At 47.4% G+C, this 18,124-nt stretch overlaps 1 protein-coding gene across 3 annotated transcripts in view; it reads right to left on the bottom strand.

Annotated features, from left to right (window-relative positions):
* Nucleotides 1-8,302: 8,302 nt before the first annotated feature.
* jag2a (jagged canonical Notch ligand 2a) overlaps nt 8,303-18,124 on the bottom strand; it is a 31,151-nt gene continuing 21,329 nt past the window's right edge. For 2 of the 3 annotated variants that reach the window (XM_076985657.1, XM_076985659.1), the window contains 17 exons: nt 17,256-17,369; nt 16,488-16,534; nt 16,239-16,412; nt 15,982-16,132; nt 15,554-15,718; nt 15,270-15,383; nt 14,451-14,564; nt 14,061-14,174; nt 13,598-13,714; nt 13,484-13,511; nt 13,151-13,236; nt 12,467-12,580; nt 12,055-12,170; nt 11,283-11,534; nt 11,010-11,141; nt 10,062-10,212; nt 8,303-9,975 (listed from right to left, as the gene is read on the bottom strand). In XM_076985657.1, coding sequence (XP_076841772.1) covers nt 9,500-9,975; nt 10,062-10,212; nt 11,010-11,141; nt 11,283-11,534; nt 12,055-12,170; nt 12,467-12,580; nt 13,151-13,236; nt 13,484-13,511; nt 13,598-13,714; nt 14,061-14,174; nt 14,451-14,564; nt 15,270-15,383; nt 15,554-15,718; nt 15,982-16,132; nt 16,239-16,412; nt 16,488-16,534; nt 17,256-17,369 — 2,465 coding nt within the window. In that variant the 3' untranslated portion in view covers nt 8,303-9,499. The remainder of the gene's footprint in view (nt 9,976-10,061; nt 10,213-11,009; nt 11,142-11,282; nt 11,535-12,054; nt 12,171-12,466; nt 12,581-13,150; nt 13,237-13,483; nt 13,512-13,597; nt 13,715-14,060; nt 14,175-14,450; nt 14,565-15,269; nt 15,384-15,553; nt 15,719-15,981; nt 16,133-16,238; nt 16,413-16,487; nt 16,535-17,255; nt 17,370-18,124) is intronic. The other variant, XM_076985658.1, reaches the window with a different exon arrangement.

The following is an 18,124-nucleotide window of genomic DNA, read 5'->3' as shown; positions in this document are numbered from 1 at the left end:
CGAGTCTCTCAAATCATCTTTATGACTGAACTAAGTCGAACCTTCACGGAGTTACAGGTATGTGGAGACACCTCACCCTTCTCTCCCAGACCACGCTGGGAGCTCCAACGCCACTGAACATTTTTTAAGACCTTTACCTTATTTGTAAAAAGCAAAAAGATTACTACAGACGTAGAAACATTGCAACAGATAAGAGCCTAATGGAAGTGATACAGGGATAGGAGCTCAGTGGGCGGGGCTGTACTCCCACCACTGTGTTTATATCCTACAGCGTTAGGTGGCCAACCTCACACACATTAGGCTATAAAACAACAGCTGGTCAGTGAGGGGAGACCCGATAGCAGGTAATGTGTCTCCATTTCTCTGGTTCAGTGACCAACTAAATATATCAGGTTCCAGTTACTTCACACTTGTGGGGGGCAACAGTTGTGTTCTAATCTTCTCACATTATTCTTCAAATATGAGAACAAACTAAGTAGAAACAGAAACTCTCCCTGTTAGATGTACCTGTGTGTAGACAGAGACAGAAAATATTATTCTCAAAGGTCTGAATTGTTGCCTGTTTGCAAATTAAAGTAAAGTTGACATTGACTGTTACCAGATTCCCAAGCAAAACCTAGTTCATGAAGTCAAAGGTTATGTCAGCTTCTAAAGCAGACTGTGACCAAACCTCCCAGTGTCTCAGTGTATGTGTGTGTGTATGTGAACATGTGAACTTTATTGAGCATCATCTCACCACCAGATGGCCTTACATTCTCTCCTCAACTTCTCCGCTCCTGAACAGAGGACATGTTCTCTGCAGCAGTGGCTGATTTGCAAAGCAACAGCAAAACACACGACCTCCGCGAGGGGCAAAAAAGTACAAAGAGGTGTCAAAGTGGAAAAGAAGCGAATGTTCATGGTGTTGAATGTACAATGTGACAAATCAAGGAACTGATCCAAGCACACACGCACGCACACACACACACACACACACACACACACACACACACACGCACGCACACACACACACACACACACGCACAAACACACACACACACACACACACACACACACGCACGCACACACACACACACGTGCACACTCGATCCGTTTGTTTATGCGTAAGTGTAGCGCTTCATTGATAGCTGCCGAAGAGCAGCTGCCTCAAAAGACTCAGGCAGTTGTCAGAGTGGCAGCAACTGGTCGGACACACGCTCAACTGCCTGCACACACACACACACACACACATACACGAGAGGCAGACAGACAGTGTGTCAGACAGGGGGAGAGTTACGGCTTCTCAGAGGTATAAGCCGTGAGCAATCTGGCAAAAAGGGCCAGAGCACTGCACACGTAGCAGACGTCCCCGGAGAAGACCCGAGGTGTCTCACACTGCAGGCGTCCCCATAGAAGACCCGAGTTGTCTCACACTGCAGGCGTCCCCATAGAAGACCCGAGTTGTCTCACGCAGCAGGCGTCCCCGGAGAAGACCCGAGGTGTCTCACACTGCAGGCGTCCCCATAGAAGACCCGAGGTGTCTCACGCAGCAGGCGTCCCCGGAGAAGACCCGAGGTTTCTCACGCAGCAGGCGTCCCCGGAGAAGACCCGAGGTGTCTCACGCAGCAGGTGTCCCCGGAGAAGACCCGAGGTGTCTCACGCAGCAGGCGTCCCCGGAGAAGACCCGAGGTGTCTCACGCAGCAGGCGTCCCCATAGAAGACCCGAGTTGTCTCACGCAGCAGGCGTCCCCGGAGAAGACCCGAGGTGTCTCACGCAGCAGGCGTCCCCGGAGCAGACCCGAGGTGTCTCACGCCCGCTGTACAGAGGAACTCTGCAGACCGTCTTCACATGCTGGCAAATATCACATCCTCCTAGTGCCAGTGATGTCTTGTGTGTTCATCCACATCCAGCACAAATGGCTCGCGAAACAAAGACATCTTGTGCCTCTCAGTAAACCTTTGACAGATCGCCAATACATGGTGCATAATGGGGCCTGCAGCTGTGAAGCAGGGAACTGAAGAGAGACCGTTTCTATGTGTTTAGTGGAGGCAAATCTGATGTCGTATTATTCGTTTGCTTGTTGAATGATTCGAGCCTTTGCTTCCATGAGGCTCCGTCCAGGTGTGTAGAGCCAGAGGTGCAGGGATGGGGCTTCCTGCTCATGGGTCCTGGCCCTGATCTTCCCTTTTGAAAGTAGTTAGATCCACGTCAAAGAGAAAATGAGTGTAGAATGTGTGATAATTGAGGCCATGAGATCTTAATCTCATTCAGAGAGAAATGTCAGCAGAACACTACATTAGTATGTGTGTGTGTGTGTGTGTGTGTGTTAGGGGCTGGTCTAACATCAAAGAAAATATCAGTAGCATTGCGTGACTAGCTCTCTCTCCTGATGTACAGCCTTAATATGGTTAGTGTGTGTGTGTGTGTATGCACGTGTTTATGGAAATCATGTGACATTAAACACACAAACACCACCGCACAAGACCGCTCAGGTCAAAACTTTGGCAAATCCAGACATCCTAGACAGTTAAACAATAACATGCAAGTAACTCCATCCAGCTTATGTAAGCCACGCTGTCCTTCGTGAATGTGACAGTACTCCTCGACGCAACAGCTCATGGCCCAAACAAACCATCATGACCCGGGGGGCGGTAGACCTGGGATGCCTCTAATCTGTCACCAAGCAACAGGAGAGCGGATCCGAACCTGCTCCTCCTGACGATGCAGCTTTCGCTGATCCCGGCCGAGGCTGGAAGCCGATGAGTCACCGAGGAAAAGCGTGGTTAGCTTTCAGGAGAAAAATGGAAGCGTTGGAGGATCCGGGCTCCAACAAGCTCGCCTTTTCATGCGTCCGTAGAGTCGGTGAATTAAAAACAATTAGTCTGGAATGATCTGGAGGGTGTGAGCAGAATAACTCTAGGGAAGGACAAAAGTGCGGACGAGGTGGAAGACCTCAGTGCAGTTACGGAGGGTAGGGGCAGGAAGAAAGGACTGGGGAGCGTACAGGAGGGTCTTCACCAGCGCGTTACACATTCACGGGTTTCACAACAGGACGTGGAGGTGAGCGGACGTCGTGTCTCATGGGACGGGCGGGATTATGGGTGAGACCGCCTTCATTACCCCGAGCCTGACCCCGACACGCCGCTGACCGACTGACGTCGTGCCGTTACGGTGAAATGGCGCCCGAGATGCCGTAAAAGAGTGCCCCTGTTCATGAATCACTATCAGGTGTCACTGTTCCCTGCCAGAGGGAAAAGATCCAAACATATCAGATATTTAGCCACAGCTCGTTGCTCCACAGCACAGCTCGAAGAGTGCATTTGAGATAGAGCCTCTGATTATGTTAGTGTATTTTACCACAAAGGCATATAAAACATTACGGTGGCTTCTTCAAAGAGAGGCGGCTGAACCTCTATGCGCGAGGGCACACAAAGATGTCTGCAGTGAAATTCCTTGATTGGCCTTGACTTGTCTGTGATTATCGAAGCCTGAAGGGAAATGAATATCAGAGCTGCTCAACGTCGTGCTCATGAGGTCAACCTGCCGAGTGGGGTGTGTTTTTCCGCTTTCAGAGGATGAATCATGGGGTACGGAAACTAAGAAACAGAAAGAGGGGAAAGGAGAGGAGGATGGGGCAGAGGGGAGGAGAGAGGAGAGAGGAGAGAAGGGAAGGTGAGGAGAAGTGAGAGGGGCAGAGAGGAGGGGAGGGGAGGGGAGGAGAAGGGAGGGGAAGAGAGAGAGGAGAGGAGGGAAGGGGGGGAGAGGAGAGGGGAGGGGAAGAGAGAGAGGAGAGGAGGGAAGGGGAGGAGAAGGGAGGGGAGGGGAGGGGAGGAGAAGGGAGGGGAGGTTTTAATACTAAGCTGCTGTAACCCATTGCCAACATTAAGCTGTGAGCAGCTCTGTAACACAAAGACATATAAGGCACTGAAAGTTTTGCAGAACTGTCCAAGAGCCGCGTGGTTTCTTAATCCTACAGATGTTGTGTTCAACAGCTGTTTCCTTTAACAATTATGGTACTGATGTAAGGAGAAGCTCCTGGGTTGCTCTGGGCCGAGGGCTGGGGTAGGGGATTCATCTTCACTTCAGCAGGGTACTGGAAATCTAGCCAGATCCAGTCAGATCCAGTCAGATCCAGTCAGATCCAGCACACATGGTTTCACACGTAATTCACTCGTTTGTCATTACAGCTTTTGATCAAAAGCTTGAGAAAGCACACACATGCACACGCAACACTGATCATCAACTAGAAGAACATATGGAGGCATGTTCCCTCTATTTCTGTGTGTGTGTGTGTGTGTGTGTAGGGAACTATCACCTAGGACACACACATCTGGAGTTAGGTGGGAGAGGATGAACTGGCAGATGACTGCACTGGGAAATTCTTCCACTGGCATGATGACCACACTTTTCAAATTCTTCAGTCTGTTCATGTGCTGAGTTGCTATCAAAAATCTATCATAAATCACAAGACCTTCTAAAGGACAAAACCTGCATTTGTGGACAGTCTAGAACAGTGTTTCCCAAAGTGGGGGGCGCGCCCCCTAGGTGGGGCGCGGAGCTATTGCAGGGGGGGCGCGGAGCTTGGAAGTAAAACGGGATGCACCGATTCCGATATTAATATCTGAAACAATTCTAGATCGGGTATCGGTGACAATGTGACCGATCCATAAAAACAGATCTATTCAGTCTAATTCTATGCTTGTATTGCTTGCTTTTCGGAGTTAGTTCAACCTTAAATATCCACTCTGTCCCGGATAGAAGTGAACCTGGACAGTTAACAGTGAACAGTTAACAGTGAAACGCGAAGCACACAGAGGAGAGGTGAATCACTGACTCGTACTCGCGCTGGTGCTATTCCACTTAGTCCGTTTATTTGCTGGTTGACCAAATTAAACCTGGGCTCCAGCACTACTTGACTGTTCATACATGAACTGGTGAGTTGCCCAAAGCTCATTGAATGCGTTACTTACAGAAATGAAATAATGATAAAATAAAGAGCAGTGGTCTGAGTCAACAATATTCCATACGCGCACTCAACTCGCTCCCTTAAAGAGACAGTACACATATTTCTGGCCGTTACATGCTTTGTGCTCTGCGTGATGTCTGCGCTTGCAAACTAGCCGCATATGAATTGCTGTTTCTCTTATTTCATCTCCTTATTTATTTTAAATTATATTTAGAATTCTTGAACCATTTAAAAGGTTTCTTGCAGTTTATTTTTTTCATGTTTGACCAAAGTTGTGAACCTATTGTTTTTGTAAGTTTCAGGTTCTTTGGTATTATTTATTTTACATTCAATGTTATATTCATAATTGCACTGACTGAACAAATGCAAGTTGTGTTGTTTTTACATGTTTTTGTGTGTGCTATACTGGTACAGAGTTTTCAATAAACTTCTAATTCAGTATGTCTGTGTTTAAAAAAAAAAATGTTTTAAGTCGATTCAGCACAGTTTTACTCTATCGCCGATACTAAGCCTCAGATATCTGAATCGGTATCGGAAGTGAAAAACGTGAATCGGTACATCCCTAATCAATATGGGGGGGGGGGGGGGGCGCAAAAATATTCTCATCTACTAAAGGGGGGCACGGCAGAAAAAGTTTGGGAACCACTGGTCTAGAAGAACAACATTTTCATTACAATAACCTAAGAGTAGTGCAACACAGTTAAAGAGGTTTTGCAAATTACAGCCACCAGTGACCAGTCAATCCAGTGACCAGCCAATCTGGTGACCAGCCAATACAGTTTACTGGTTCGAAGAGGAAGAACTAGACATGGTTTGTCACACGGAGTTTGAAGCCAAAGTCTGATCGTACCAGACGTAAAGGTAAAATCTGCTCAACAAAATACTTTTACGTATCTGCAGAGTTTTTCAAAGTAGCAGGTGACAAATTGATGAACCACATTTGACTGTAATATTTCACTTCCACTGCTGTTCTGGACCCTCCACGAGTTCAGGACGCGTCGCACAAGCAGCGCTCGGGCAACTGAAGAGACCAGAGGTGGACCGAACATCAGCAGTGGTGACGGTTGGGAGTTTTTATCATTAAAAACACGTTGTTGATCATTAATTTACCAATAAAACACGTGAGGAAAAACTCAGCGGCCCCTCCCAGCTGCTCAGGTACGGCAATTCAGAAGGCTGGAAACTTAGAAATCTGCAATTCACCACACACCAGTAGAGGGTGCTCAAACACCATTACACCAGAAAAAAGTGATGAATTTCATAAAATTAACCTACAATAAAGAGTTGGTTTTTTATTTACTACATTGCCTGAATGAATCAAACTTGCTTTTCCAGCACAACCCACAGATGTTTGATGTTTGACCACTTTTGGTAGGCGAATGTACACCGGGAACACCCCAGTGGACCTGCCGCATTGGAGGTGTTCTGACCCGGTCGTCTAGACATCCCAGTGTGGCCCTCGTCAGACATTTGTCCATGTTACACACTTCCAACGTTTACTGACCGTTCACTTGCTGCGTATCCCACGACAGGTGCTGTGTGCAATGGGCCAACTGGACAAGCCATCTAAATGTTTGGTCAGGAGTCGTAACCCACCAGGAACATAACACACATACTGAAGTGACCCCTGACCTCGGGCTGCGGGCGACCAGACAAGAGCACAGCAAAGATTCACAGTATCATTTTTATTAGTTAGGAGGAATGTTCAAAATGTTGTTTGCACCGTTACATTTTGGTTTACTGTCCTTTGTAACCTGAGTGGACTTTAATAAGTGTTTCAGTGCCTGTGTGCGCCCTACGTCCAGCCCGGTTCGGTCTTCTCCAACTCTGCAATGTTTTTTCGCCAGTAACATGTAGCTAATCATGTGTCCAATTTTGTGTTCGTTACATGCCACAGTGCAGTCAGTATGTTAACACACTAAAATGTCATTGCTAATAAGGCTAACAACGTTAAAGATTGAGAGAAGCGGTTTTCACACGACCCTCGGTGAGAGTCGGTGTTGTAGAGGTTAAGTGGACCGCATCTGCCGTCCAAGCGAACACACTCCAACGATCTTGGCGGAGGTTAATCTTTACATGGGGGATGAGATGCACGGATGCCCTCACTGGTACTTGAAAACCTCATCCCTTCACGAAGTCCTCGCAAGATTATCCTGCTCCAACTGTTACGACCTTTCACGGACACCATGTGGCTTGGCCACAGTACAGTATCGATACGAACCAATTCTGAACATTTAAAACGATACATTAGTCGACCAGAATGTGGACTCTGTCAATATTCGATGCGGGTTCGTCAGAAGCATCAGTCCCACCAATGCAGAACTCTGCTTCAGTACATAGGCCTACCATCAATGTTGTGCAATGCAACAGGTGTTCTCACATTTGTAACTAAACCATAATTTAATCACACATGCAGTGTTTTTTGCTAAAGGAGGGAGAGAAACAAACGTTAGATAACCAGCTAGAACTACTGTGAAACACGAGTGCCTTATCATGCACAAGTCTTGGGTAGAGATGTTGCATCCATGGATATAATGAACAGAGGTCAATGGTCGGATGTCTAGTCAAACTACCCCAGTAGCGAACCGTGACCTTTAAACTTGGGCCCGCTACCCCCCCCCCCCCCCTCCCCCCCGAAATTTTTTTTTTCCTTTCTTAATAAACTAAATAAAGAAAAACTGAGACGACAGTACAGCTTTAAAAACGCAATAAACAATAATATCTGTACTAGATAACATCTTAAGCAAAATAAGTTTCCAAACAAAATAAGGTTCACAGCTCCGTGGTTCTCGGAAGCGGAATATGTAAACAACGCGCACGAGGACGTCAAAGGGATGAATCGAAACTAGCTAGCGATGGTGCTAACGACAGCTAGCGTCGCCACAGCGGGCGGAAATTATCATACAGTTAAGCCCGCCCACTAAGAGAGAAGATATGATTGGTCAATTTTGCTGTCATTTGAAACTGGTATTGCGCTGAATTATAACTGCCAGGCCCTCTGTAAACGAACAGCGGGCATCACAGTCCTGATAGGGGGAGACACAGGCTCACAGGCTTCCACTCAACCCCTCACCTTCCAACACAGATTGAATAGACACGGGTGAATATTTTATTTGCTTATATTTTTGTAATTGTTTAGATGTCGAATGTCAAACTGTAAGTAGATAAAATAAAATTGGATAATTATATATATAATGCTTTAAGAATATTTTAGGCCCTCTGAGAGGGCGTAGAGGGCCCTGACGGTTCCCCACTGAACTACCCTAATAACCAACATTAGTCAGTCCTTAAAGCAACAGCAATATACATATTTCTTTCTTGCTTGAACTGCACATTATTCATCCAAAAACCAAACTGTGGTAGAAAGACTTTCCTTGCAATTCTCAAACGTCTTTATTTTGGTTACAGGTGAAGTGGAACGGTTGTAACAGCTTGTACTGAAACCTCAGCAAACATGGAGTTAGCAACTATACTCCATGTATTCAATGTACGTGTAAATGTCTCCGTGTGAAGTCCCGGCAGCTATCTGCAACTCTGCATCAAACATCGATACTTTTCAAAGTTTTGTATCAAAACTGGGAATTTCAATATTGTGGCAGTCATAAATGCTCATGTTGATAACACTTATTCCCCTTTACAGACTTTAGAGCAAAACAAATATACAGAAATATGTACAGAAAGGCCGTACTAATACGAGAGTTCCAGTGGGTAGGCTACAGAGAGCGGTCTTCTGGCCCTCAACGTATGTATATATAAAGCACTGAAGATTTTTGACCAACATAAATAAAAGGAATGACATTGTAAAAAGAGAAAACAAATTATTTAACAAAATAAAAACATTACAGAAATATTAATAATAGAAATAATAATAAAAAAACTCTTAAGTTACTAAACTCAAATATACACAGCTATATCTTTTTCCTATTTACATATGTACATTGTTTTTTTCCTTTTCTTACATAGAATAACTTTGTAAATAGGATCTATAAAGAAAAACATTTGTTTTTCCACCGAGTGTGAGGAAAGTGTTTGGAGTGAAGGCCTAACCAGACACCCACAGAGAGCTTTCAATGTAACTTCTGCATGTGGGAAAAAAAAAAAAAGACCCCACACATACACACACACACACACACACACACACACACACTCCCCCAAGCCATTCATTTTTCTTCTCACCATTTCTGTAAAAATGTCTGCGTTAACGACAGTGACAGAAGTGCACGGCGACCAGCGTTCCTGGAGAAACTGGAGAGCCGTTAATGAGTCTTCACCCGTCGGCAGCGCTCGGGCGAGGCAGGTCCGGACACAAACGGGAGGGGAATCAAAGCAGCGTTCGGTGGAGTCGTCTTCAGCTGTGAGGGTCAGATGTCTCGCCACATCACCCTGGCAGAGTCCTTCTCACAGAAACCAGAACGCAAGTGTAATAACAGGAGCGGGAAAACAACACTTGCACAAATCTGGATGGTTCCGTTTACAGAAAATATAAAGTAAAAAAAAAAAAAAAAACTAAACAAAACAAAAAACCCCCCAAAGTTTGTGTTTGGCCACTTTCCTCATACATAATTATCTTTCACCTGTTCTTCATCGTTCACACTTTTCCACAGGTTGTCCTTGCCGCTATAGTGTGTCCTTGAGGCATGTTTCTGGGCTGTGTTACAAATGCTGTACACAGCCTCCCCTTTAGTGTACTTCAAGGCAGGGCACTTGTCCACCACCAGACCCCGCCCACTCTCCTCCTCTCCCTCCTCATCCTCCTCTTCTTCCTCCTCCTTCTCTGCTCCATCTCCCACCCGGTCCATGGGGTACATCGGGGCCTTGTTTTCCTGCCGAGCATCCCCGTTGCCATAGCGAGAGAGCTGGGGGCCCAGCAGCGGCCCCCGCTGGTTGTTGACGCTCTCGTCGGTTGCCACGGCGGCGGCGGCCGCTCCGTCTCGGGCCTTCCAGCGCTTTCGGAACCAGAAGACGCACACGACCGCGCAGACGACCCACAGCGCGGCGAACAACACGCACAGCAGTGGAACCAGGTAATCTGTCAAAAAAAGAAAGAAACGAGGATCATGAAAGACTCCTGGCCCACAGAGTCAGCCAGAGAGGAAGAAAAACCATCCTGCTCACCCAGTGAGGGCCTGGCCTTGGTTTCAACTTTGACCTCTCGGACGGCCAATAGCAGCGTGCTGTTGTGACGTCTGGACAACGCGCTAATAACGTTGCTTACCACTTCCTGTATCTGACCTGCGTCCTGGTCTGCTGCACTCTGCTGAAATGACTAGAGAGAGAAAGACAAAGAAAAAAAAAAAAGAGACAGGGGTCATTTGGTAGAGATGCAAAGATGGCAGCAGACATTAAGTAAATATACAGTAGAAAAAACTAGTCAAAAACAGTGTTACAAAAATAACCAAGTCATTAATGAATGAAAAAGCTTTTTTCCTGAGGAAACAATTTCCTACAAACTAATGCAAAGTGTTGACGAACCCCTAGAAAAGGTTCACATTCATTCAAATCAAATGCCAAGAACATAACGTCATGACAGTGGAACCAAACTTCTTGTTTGGCAGAAGGTTTCAGGTGTTTCAGAACAACCGGGTTGTGATTGTGTGTGTGTGTGTGTGTGTATGTGTGTGTGTGTGTGTGTGTGTGTGTGTGTGTGTGTGTGTGTGTGTGTGTGTCTGTCTGGTGGGGGGCAAAATGTCAGTATCACTTCCAAAATAGATGGCTAAAATGGTTTTACAAGCGCTCTCAAAATGCCATGTAAGCTCCGAATCAAGTGCCTGTTTTTTAATAGACTGCAAACTGGAAAAGTGCAGACAGAAAAAGGACGCAGGCGTATACTGTAAACAGACACGAGCATGTGGTCCAAGTGAGTTGTACAGCCAGGTAACACGCACAGGCCATCTAATAATGCCATACACGCCCCCACCTTCCACCATGAGGTCACTACTGTACATATAAACATTAGCTTCATGTTTGTATCCAAGTGTAGATGGCCTACATACACTCGTTGTGTGTGAAGAGACCGAGGTGTTCTCAGGGAACGAAAATAACAATATACAAACACACTCTCACCATGGCAACCTCTACTGCATTGTGCCCAGAATGTGATTGGTCACACAGAATAAAGAGGGCGTGGTCTTTGGCGAGGGTCCGAGTACTTGGGAGGTATCGGAGTTCTGAACAGATCCCCTCAACAGTTGTTCCCTGTGAAGCAGGAATGCACGCACGCACGTACATGCAACGCACACAGCGCACACACACACACACACACTTTGCATTTAAAAGTTATATTATTCATACAAAAACTCATGTATAAAACATTCAACAAAACATTTTTTTGGTTACCTGAGGCACACTATCCGTATCAAATATGAGGGAAACACGCGCACAGTTGTTGTCTAGGTAATAACTGTTAGGCTGACAGGGGATGTTGATTGGTGGAGGATCAGGATCAGAGCACATCCCCCACTGATGGCAAGGTGGGCGGAGACAAGACAGGAAGTGATGCTCTGTGCACACCTGTCCTCCAGGACATGAGTGAGGCTGTGGCACCAAAGAACTGGGGAGGATCAAACAGGGACGGCCACCACAGTGCACCTGAAGAACACAGGTCTGCCATCAGCTTACTGACTTTAGAAGACAACATGCTCTCGCTTTCCAACCACATCCAGACATTATTTAATCATTATTAATCAATGAGTTCCCATAAAAAGAATATGTGGTTTCTGGTCTATAATCATCTAATTGGCCTGTAGTGCATGACAGTTCTATATCGAATAACTGGCCTGTAGTGTATGACTGTTCCAAATCCTCAGAACAATAAACCAAATGTAATATGTAGGCCATATTGGCTTGCTCACTGGGGGCTAGGACTCGGCACTTGTAAAGCTGCTTTGTGACAACAACTGTTGTAAAAAGCGCTATATAAATAAAATTTGATTGATTGATGATTGATATTCCTTGATGGCATAGATTATTATAATTATTATCATTATTATAGGTGATGGACTACATAGCAATATGTGAAATCCTGATTACAGCAAAGCTACTATTCTAGAAATTGAACGTAGTGTGTGCCATTTCATGCACAGCTGTGTGTGTGTGTGTGTGTGCTCACCTTGGTACATTTGATGTTTCCTTTCACACACTGACAACTGTTGCACTCCTCTTCCCAAAGATTACCATGAGGAACCAAAACCCCAGAGTGCCAACATGGCTTACCAATGCCAATAACTACAGACAGACAGACAGACAGACAGACAGACAGACAGACAGACAGACAGAGAGAGAGACAGAGAGACAGAGAGAGAGAGAGAGAGAGAGAGAGAGAGAAGAAAAATTTTCAATTTCACAGCATCATGCTTCACCAGCCAACCAGATCCAGAATCACGTGTAAGTGCAGAGGATGGTGATGTCAACATTAGACACATTTCCACAATGTTTAATAATAGTAATAACAATGGAGGTGATGAACCCTGGTCTGGTCTAGGTACTGGTCTAGGTACTGGGTTTTCAAAGGAAGTACCCACACTCCTGACAAAGAGGTCCAGCACGACCCAGCGGACACAAGCAGCGGAACCCGTTAATCTCGTCCACACAGGTGGCCCCGTAAGAGCAAGGAGAGGACTGACATTCATCTATATCTGAGAGAGAGAGAGAGAGAGAGAGAGAGAGAGAGAGAGAGAGAGAAAGAAAAAGTATTAAGGAAGCATGGTACCACTTACATTTCCAGAGTCAACTCTAGCGTTTCCTGTACTACATGCTAATAAAGATATATTTATCTGAACTGAGAGATGGAGGGAAAGAGACGGGACAGAGAGAGCGAGGGATACAGAAAAAGAGGAAGAGAGAAAAGGAGAGAGCGGGAGAGAGAGGGTGTGAGGTCTGTATGGCACGGACCAATCAGTTACGTAAGGGCTCATTCACCCCACTTAACGTACTGATGGATCGCTTCAGTAAATCAGGAAATCAGAGCATTATGATGAAGACATTGAACCCTTCCTCAGGGTTGTGCCATTTATAAATATATTCTAGTGGAGTCAAAAAATTAAACCTAGTGGAGTCATTAAAATAAAAGGTATATATAAAAAAAGAGATTTAAGGATTAAAAATAACTTCTTTGAGGAAGGAGATTCACCAAATAATCAAATGATATCCTAATATTTTATTCAGTAATTTTTTTTACACTATATATCTATACACTCGATACTCACTGATACGACAGTCGGGTCCTGCAAACCCAGGAGCACACTGACAGCGGAACCAGTTCACGCCGTCCACACACACGCCCCCATTGTAGCTACACAGGAACAAAAACAGCTTCATTGATATCAGTTCAATATCAAATGGGGGGGGGGGGGGGGGGATGGAGGCATTAAACAGCATCTGTAAATGGCTGGAGGTTGCAGCGATGCTTTAAATGAAATGATTTGTGATGCAGCCGATTTTTACATGAGCACTCGTTTATGATTTCTGGAGAACATTACGAGTAAATCAGTGTAAATCAGTCTGTGGACAGTGAAACACGGGAAGGTCGCTGAGGTTACCAGGGATGAGGAGTGCAGTCATCCACGTCTGTAAAACCCAGAAACAGAAGAGAAATTAGCCAATGGGACGGCAAACAGCACACTAATGCAAATACTGGAGTGGGCGTGGCCTACTCTGGGTACACGACGGCCCCTCCCATCCGTCTTTGCAGATGCAGGTGAATGCCCCGCCCCCTCCCACGCACGTCCCTCCATTTGCGCACGGCTGAGGGTCACACGAGCTGTTCGTCGCTGGATTAGACAGAACGACGTGCGAATTAGTACGTACACAGACGAGAACGATATAGTACAATACACACTTCACACAATGAGCGGGACTACGTCTGTCTTCTTTTATAAACTATGTCCACCTGAAGTACTTCGACTACGTCTCCGCTAATCCCGAACAATGTGATTATACGTGATTGGATATGACTACACTAGGGCTGGTGGTTTACGATCAGTTTAGCATCAACGTGTAAACGCAAACCTGGAAATGCTCATCTGCATGCTGGATAAAGGTTGAGAGACACTGCCGATCTCACACACACACACACACACACACACACACACACACACACACACACACAGAGCTCACCTAAGTTGCACGTGCTTCCTCCCCAGCCAGGTGGACACACACAGTGGAATGAGTCTCCGCGATCATAGCATGTTCCACCATGAGCACACGTAGCAGAGTCACACTGACTCTCTCCTGTTATACACACACACACACACACACACACACACACACAGTTGGAAGCTGGACACATCCATCCTTGGCTTTGCCTGCTTTGTCTGTGACATGCGTGAACACGCACTCACACACTCACGCGCGCACGCACACGCGCACACGCGCACACACACACACACACACACACACACTCACACACACACACACACACACACACACTCACACACACACACACACACACACACACACACACACACACACACACACACACACACACACACACACACACACACTTACGTGACTGACAGGTCTTGCCCTTCCAGTTGTCTGTGCAGTGGCAGTAAAAGTCATTCAGCAGGTTCACACACTGAGCGCCATTCAAACATGGTCCACACATACACTCGTTTACATCTGTACAAAAGAAGGGGAGGAGGAGGAAGGGAAGAGGGGAGGAGTAGAGGGGAGGAGGAGAGGGGAGGAGGAGAGGGGAGGAGGAGGAGAGGGGAGGAGTAGAGGGGAGGAGGAGGAAGGGAGGAGTAGAGGGGAGGAGGAGGAAGGGAGGAGTAGAGGGGAGGAGTAGAGGGGAGGAGTAGAGGGGAGGAGTAGAGGGGAAGAGTAGAGGGGAGGAGGAGAGGGGAGGAGGAGAGGGGAGGAGGAGAGGGGAGGAGTAGAGGGGAGGAGGAGTAGAGGGGAGGAGTAGAGGGGAGGAGTAGAGGGGAGGAGGAGTAGAGGGGAGGAGGAGTAGAGGGGAGGAGTAGAGGGGAGGAGGAGTAGAGGGGAGGAGGAGAGGGGAGGAGGAGGAGAGGGGAGGAGGAGTAGAGGGGAGGAGGAGAGGGGAGGAGGAGAGGGGAGGAGGAGTAGAGGGGAGGAGTAGAGGGGAGGAGGAGAGGGGAGGAGGAGAGGGGAGGAGTAGAGGGGAGGAGTAGAGGGGAGGAGTAGAGGGGAGGAGTAGAGGGGAGGGTGTGTGGTGGGGTGGCAGGACAAAACAAGACAAGAGGCAAAATGAGAAAAGAGAAGATAATGGCAGATGTATGCTGGGAGAGGAGGGGAGGGGCTGACAGAGGAGGACACGCCCCCCTGCGGCCCACGGAGCGGACGAGGAGGTGTGGCACTGACCCAGCTCACACAGCGGTCCCTCCCAGCCGTCGGGACAGAGGCACTGGAACGATCCCACGCCGTCCAGACACGTGCCGCCGTTGAAACACGGAGACGACTCGCAGTCATTAATGTCTGCAGGTCGGGGCAGGAAAAATACCCAGAATTCCCAGCATTCAGTGTTATAGCACCAGTACAAATCAGTAGTCAGTGTTTTAGCACATCATGTTATAAGTGTAGGCAGACAGGTCTTTGGTCTGACGGTGTGTGTTGGCGTGTGTATTTTACATTTTTAGTAAACTCACTCTCATGGCAGTAAGTCCCTGTAAACCCAGGTTGGCAAGCACAGGTGAAGTTGCCTCCTGATTGGCTGATGCAGCGACCGTGAGGGCCACAAACATTGGACGAGATGTGCCACACCCCTTTGTCCGTGGCGTTGGTTGCCACCGCGATAGTGCAGCTGTCGATCACTGGGATCAGAACATCAGATGCAACATTAATCCATTTTGGCCCAAGTTCCTGAAGCTGCATTACATCACATACATTAAATCATTACATCACATACATTAAATCATTACATCACATACATTAAATCATTACATCACATACATTAAATCATTACATCACATACATTATCTTGGTGCAAGTCAGGTTAGAGTTTGAGAATCAGTTTGAGGCAGTTTGAGACGTAAGCAGGAGCACCGAGACGTGTGTGTAAGGAGGAAGGCGGGACCTTGGCACGGGCTGGTCCTGCAGTGGTCCCGCAGCTGGTTACAAGTCCTGCCCTCGTACTCGTCCGAGCAGGAGCAGTAGAAGTCTCCCGGAAGGGCGTGGCACTGAGCTCGGTTCTGGCAGGGGTTAGGGGAGCAGAGGTTGACCAGCACCTAGAGAAAGAGAGAGAGAGAGAGAGATACAAGGTCAACATCAGGGATGACCAAGATCCAAACATACAGATTTCAATGGTGCGGTTCGGGGTCCTGGGTTGCCCACCTCACAGTTGGGCCCCGTGTATCCGTGCGCACACTGGCACTCGTACGTAGTGGTGAGTGGGTGGCACTGCCCGCCGTTCTGGCATGGAGAGCCGGCACACGGGCTCCTCTGGGCTTCACAGTGCCGGCCCACAAACCCCGGCAGGCACTGACACTCGTAGCCATGTTGACCATCCTGAAGGGAGCATATACCATGTGAAACACACACACACACACACACACACACAGGAGAAGCAGGCATCGCGCTCACCTTGCAGGTCCCGCCGTTCTGACACTGGCCATAACAGGAGCTGACATCTGTGACGAAACATGACATGACGTCATCAACACGACATCACGACACCGGCATCCAGCCCAAAGACACACTCTGTGATTTACAAAGCTCTTGGCGCGTGATAGTTTTCTTTAGTTTTGTTCCCCCCCCCCCCATTTCTCCTGACTGCACCTTTAAGGTTTCTCCATTACTCTTGTAACACCACAGAGTTCCCTTTTAACACCTGAACGTCGGCGGGTTGCAGGCGAGGGCGGCGGTGAGAACATGCGAGGGTTAACGCTCGAATCAGGAAGGCGTTAGTGTCGAAAGGCACCAGGACGTGCTGTGTTCCAGCTGCAGACAGCAGAGAGAGCGCTAATCTCTCCTTCCGGAGTGAACAGGTGATCATCTAATCCTAATCTAAAACTGCCCTGGAGGCTAAACGCTACCCCAGGTACTTCAGATCCATCATGTGATGCTGATGCAGTCCTTTTAAATGTTGATAATGACTTATCTTTCATGTTTTACCCCTCTTAAGGGTAATGGATTAACTATTAACACTATTTATTCAGTCAATACAGTTAATTTAACGGTTAAGTCTACAATATTCACAGTGGGTGAACCAAACGGATGAACAGTGTCTTGAGCTAAAAGAGCAGGACAGAGAGGTCAATGGCAAGACCCTGTCAATGGCGTGTGAAAGAGAGGACCAGGCTCTGGGGACTGGGCTCTGTTAGTCGGACAACGGCGAGTGGATGTACTGACTGATATTACAGTTCAGCCCCGCCCAGCCCAGGTGGCAGACACAGTGAAATCCACCAATCAGATTTTTACAAGAGTAAGAGTTTAGACAAGGCATCTTGGTGCACTCATTCACATCTGTGAGAGAGAGAGAGAGAGAGAGAGAGAGAGAGAGAGAGAGAGAGAGAGAGAGAGAGAGAGAGAGAGAGAGAGAGAGAGAGAATCAAGCCCCACCACCAAACACCATTATAGAACCTTTGTACTCCACACAAACTACATTTCCCACGCTGCACTGAGATAACTCACATTAAAAACAAAATCGGCCATCGTACGTTTCGAAGTCTCACCAAGACCAATCTAGGCTAGTCGTCCCCCCCCCTCCCCCCGTGAAAAGGCGCCCTGCTCGTGACACCCTCGGAAAGCATGACTAGGGGAGTTTTGCTTGACTGGAGGGCGGGGCCAGGGGCGGAGACATAAGTGACAGGCGGAGCCTCCATTCAATTGCACACAAACCAGTGCTTTGCATATGGAGTGCCCCTCTCTGCACCTGTAAACAGAAACGTAGCCCGCGAGACCGAACTACAGGTGGACAGTGGAGTACAATACCTCCGACACCGCCTCTCTCTCTCCACCAAAGATAGCACCCAGCAGGGGTAAATTTAGCCTGCTGGCTGGCAGTTGCCAGGGCTGGAGATGTTTTTAGCTTTACTCAAATGGCTGGCGTCAGATTACTGATAATATCCACTTCTCTGCCACAGACATGCAGTGTGTACTCCCCAGACATCCAGTAATGTCCACATGCACCATAGACGTTCGCTCACAACCCTCTGCACACACGCACACACAAACTCACACAATCTTACACACAATCACACACACACACGCGCAAACTG

Source organism: Brachyhypopomus gauderio, unplaced genomic scaffold, assembly GCF_052324685.1.
Source record: "Brachyhypopomus gauderio isolate BG-103 unplaced genomic scaffold, BGAUD_0.2 sc43, whole genome shotgun sequence".
NCBI classification, from domain to species: domain Eukaryota; kingdom Metazoa; phylum Chordata; class Actinopteri; order Gymnotiformes; family Hypopomidae; genus Brachyhypopomus; species Brachyhypopomus gauderio.
The sequence above is the reverse complement of the archived record's forward strand: the minus strand, read 5'-3'. Positions and strand labels throughout refer to the sequence as shown.